Source organism: Monoraphidium neglectum (genome assembly GCF_000611645.1).
Source record: "Monoraphidium neglectum strain SAG 48.87 unplaced genomic scaffold scaffold00853, whole genome shotgun sequence".
Lineage (NCBI taxonomy): Eukaryota > Viridiplantae > Chlorophyta > Chlorophyceae > Sphaeropleales > Selenastraceae > Monoraphidium > Monoraphidium neglectum.
This window is the reverse complement of record NW_014012775.1, coordinates 1-3,227: the sequence shown is the minus strand read 5'-3', so window position 1 is coordinate 3,227 and position 3,227 is coordinate 1. Positions and strand designations below refer to the sequence as shown.

The window sequence follows — 3,227 nt, the reverse complement described above, 5'->3', positions numbered from 1 at the left end:
GCCCTGCCCCGCCCCGGCTCACCCCCACACCAGTGGCGCATGGGTTATTCTGAGCGGTTCGGCATCGTGGCGGTGGACTTTGGAGACCCCCAGCGGACCCGCGCTGTCAAGGACTCTGGCAAATGGTTGTCCTCTCACTTTTTCAGGATAAGCAAGTGAATGACTTGGGTTGGGGACTCATTCGTTAAAACAACAACTGGTCCCGGCCACGCCTAGGTCACACAATGGCTGGAATGACTATTGTAGCTTATGTTATGTCCAGGAATGGGCTGCGTAAGCTGGCGGCCATTTCCTCCTGTCCCCAGGTAAGGGAGCGGCCAGATATCGCGCTGCAACGCGCGCTCACGGCCTGGGACGACGAGATGCATTATTGTGCTATGGCGGCTGCGCCTGCCTGCACAACCTCATTGATGCTAGCCCATTCCTGACCCCCCTCCGGACGCTACTTACAACGCACGTGATGACCTTATGTTCTCAGGCCTATGCGTGCTTCTTTCCTTTATTGGTTGTTGTGATGTATTGAAGGCCCGTAGGACTCACTACCTCGCTTGCTGGCAGCACTGATGCATGCGATCACCTGAAAGGCCGCCACCACCACGGTAACACACACAGCGCTCATCATCACCAGCCCCCATGCGGTATCATCTGTTCTTGGCTGGCAGTGCGTGGTTGTTGTGGTGCTCAGAAAAGTGGTGCTCAAAAAAGCTGAAGTAGCGGGCCACCGCACTCGTGATGATTGTTATCCTTATTCTGCAAGTGGGGCTGGGTGCGGACTGGCTTGTTGGTCGTCAGGCCGGCGGTCGGGTGCATTCGCACACCTGCGGCAGCAGCAACCTACGCTTTGCCAAGGTTCATGATGGTGCCAGGGCATGTTGGCTCAATGGCTGCACCGACGCACCCACGCATGCATGGCACACGCGCCCTCTGTGCCCCCAACTGGAACCCCCCAACCAACCACACAACTGTAACACTTGTCAACAGATGGTGTTGCTGAACGTTTTGTGCCCAAAATCCAAACATCACGAGACCGCTAAACACACACCTGCCTGCAATCAGTGTTATACGCCAGTCCGGATTCGCTGGTGACAATCAGCAGAAGCAGAGACGGTAGGCCCTGGAAAGCTGAATAAGGGTACGCGTAGCTGGATTTGGGTACGTGTCGTGACCTACAAGCGAGCTCCTTCAAGCCAACTTTGCGGGCGGAGATCAGCGGGCGGAGATCTTTGTCCTTGCCATGTAGGCTGCACCCGGTGTGTCCCGGTGGAAAAACCGCAATTCAAATCCTGGGGCGGCCGCCTGCGTGCTCAGCTCGCAGCCTGCGGCACCCCAAGACGACTGCATATGCACAGCGAGCGCACAAAGCGACGTGGCAGTTCGGAGTGGCGCCGTGCAGCGACAGAGCCCCCTGATGGCTTATTCAAAGCAAATTGGTGTCTTTTGGAAGGCTGGTGGGGTGATGGCACAATGTGGCCCCAGTGAGCCGCGCCGTGCGCTCTCGCAACCTGCTACAGTCCAGCGGCGGCATCGAAACCACATTGCGGTGTGCCCTGGCAAAGTTGTGCTGCACCCAGCTGCATGTCATTCTCACGCCCCGCTCTGAACCCTGCCCTCCTCAACCTTCTACGGGGGGCGGGGTATGAAACGGAGGCAAGATCGCTGCCGGACCAGCAACACGTCGGCCTGCAGCCCTCCGCTGCTGTTGGCCAAACCTGCTGCTCCGGCGACACCCCTCTTGCCGCCCCAACCCCAGGCAGTGTGCCGTCGCCGATTGTGCGGATTATGTTCTTTTGACCAAATCTTCAGGAGCCCTTTGTCATTTGCCACAAGAAGGCCCTCACCTGCCACTCGCAGCGCGGTGCTGCAGCCCCATCAACATGGCCAATGTAACAGGTGAGGGACTCGCGCCTGCCTGCTGGGCAGCAGAGTAGCGTTGGTGTATGCTCTTTTCTAACATCCTTGACAAATCTGTGCGCGAGCTCACGCCTGGGGTACCAGTGCTCTGCTACGTGCCACCACAACGCCGCCGCTACTCTTGGGGCTGTGCCTGCTGCGCCGCCCCCCATCTTGGCATCGGCGGTGTTCTGCCGCCAGCCTCTCTGATTCAGCCTTCCTTTGTGGTGTCACCACGACGGACTTGGCGTTGCTGGCAGGCCCTCACCTGGTCGCCGTCCTACAGGAACCCCTGCCGTGGTCGCGGCCACTGGGATCTTCAGAGGAGCTGCTCCGCAGCTGCCGCTGACATGTTGGGGATGCTGAGCCGTCTGGGCAATGGATGTGTATTTCACTTTGTGCTGACAACCCATGCTTTGTCCAGGTTAAGACGTTGGGACTGCCACGCAACAGCAACCATGCTGATGGTTGCCGTGTAAGAAGTGACACTGGTCGGCTTGCAACACTCTGCTCACTCCCGGAGCAATGTACTCCAGCGCTTTCCTTGAAAAAGCGATGAAATGGCGCGTGTTGCAGCCAGTCAACGCCATGCTTGCAAAAACAGCAAGATCAGGCTCAGCCCGGTAGCAGATGACACACATTGTGCCGTGAACCCACCATGCTGGTAGATACAGCTCACACATTGCCTAATTCTAGCATACAGCACTGCGTGTGCGAGGGCCAGTGCGAGGCCTGTCGTGCGGCTGATCAGCAGGCTACAGATTCCAACCTGCTGCTGCATGTGACCAAAGGATGTCGCAAATGGACTCGTATGAACTATGTCGTTGGCACCTTGCGCAACACAAAGTAGGACTGCATACGTTGCAATTACTTACTCACAAGGCCGCGCCTTATAGTGGGCCGGCCGCGCGCGATCTGGGTGTCACCGCACCGTCCGTGTGCGCTTTTACCACAGTAGGCGCCGTGAAAGTGGTATATTGTCAATTGCGCCGATCGCCATCATGCCAGGAGTCATTGGCAAGATGCTGCTGTTAGCAACGGCGATGCTGCTGGGGTGTGCGCCGCTGCTGTGCGTGGCACTAGGATCTCAGCACGTCAAGTCGATGCGACCGGGCAGCAAGTTCACCCCAAGCCACGGCGAGATCACCTCGTTTCCGGGCTTTGACGGGCCGCTGCCATCCAAGTGCGTGTGTCCGCCTCGCGCACGCACGCACCCGCTGAACGCTTCGCAGCGCCATGACGAGAGCGAGGTTTGAGTGCGGGACCGACTCGCCCGCTGCCAGGCGCAAGGCAGCAGGCTGAGCGGCGGGTTTAAGCCCCAGCGGCTCAACCGTGAC

The 3,227-nt window shown here is 58.6% G+C and overlaps 1 protein-coding gene across 1 annotated transcript; it reads left to right on the top strand.

Moving 5' to 3' along the window:
• Positions 1 to 2,891: 2,891 nt before the first annotated feature.
• MNEG_5621 (hypothetical protein) lies at positions 2,892 to 3,073 on the top strand (the record flags this gene model as incomplete). Its single annotated transcript, XM_014045900.1, has 1 exon — positions 2,892 to 3,073. A coding segment is annotated over one exon (182 nt), but the record flags the coding sequence as incomplete, so codon positions are not given.
• Between the last annotated feature and the right edge of the window lie 154 nt (positions 3,074 to 3,227).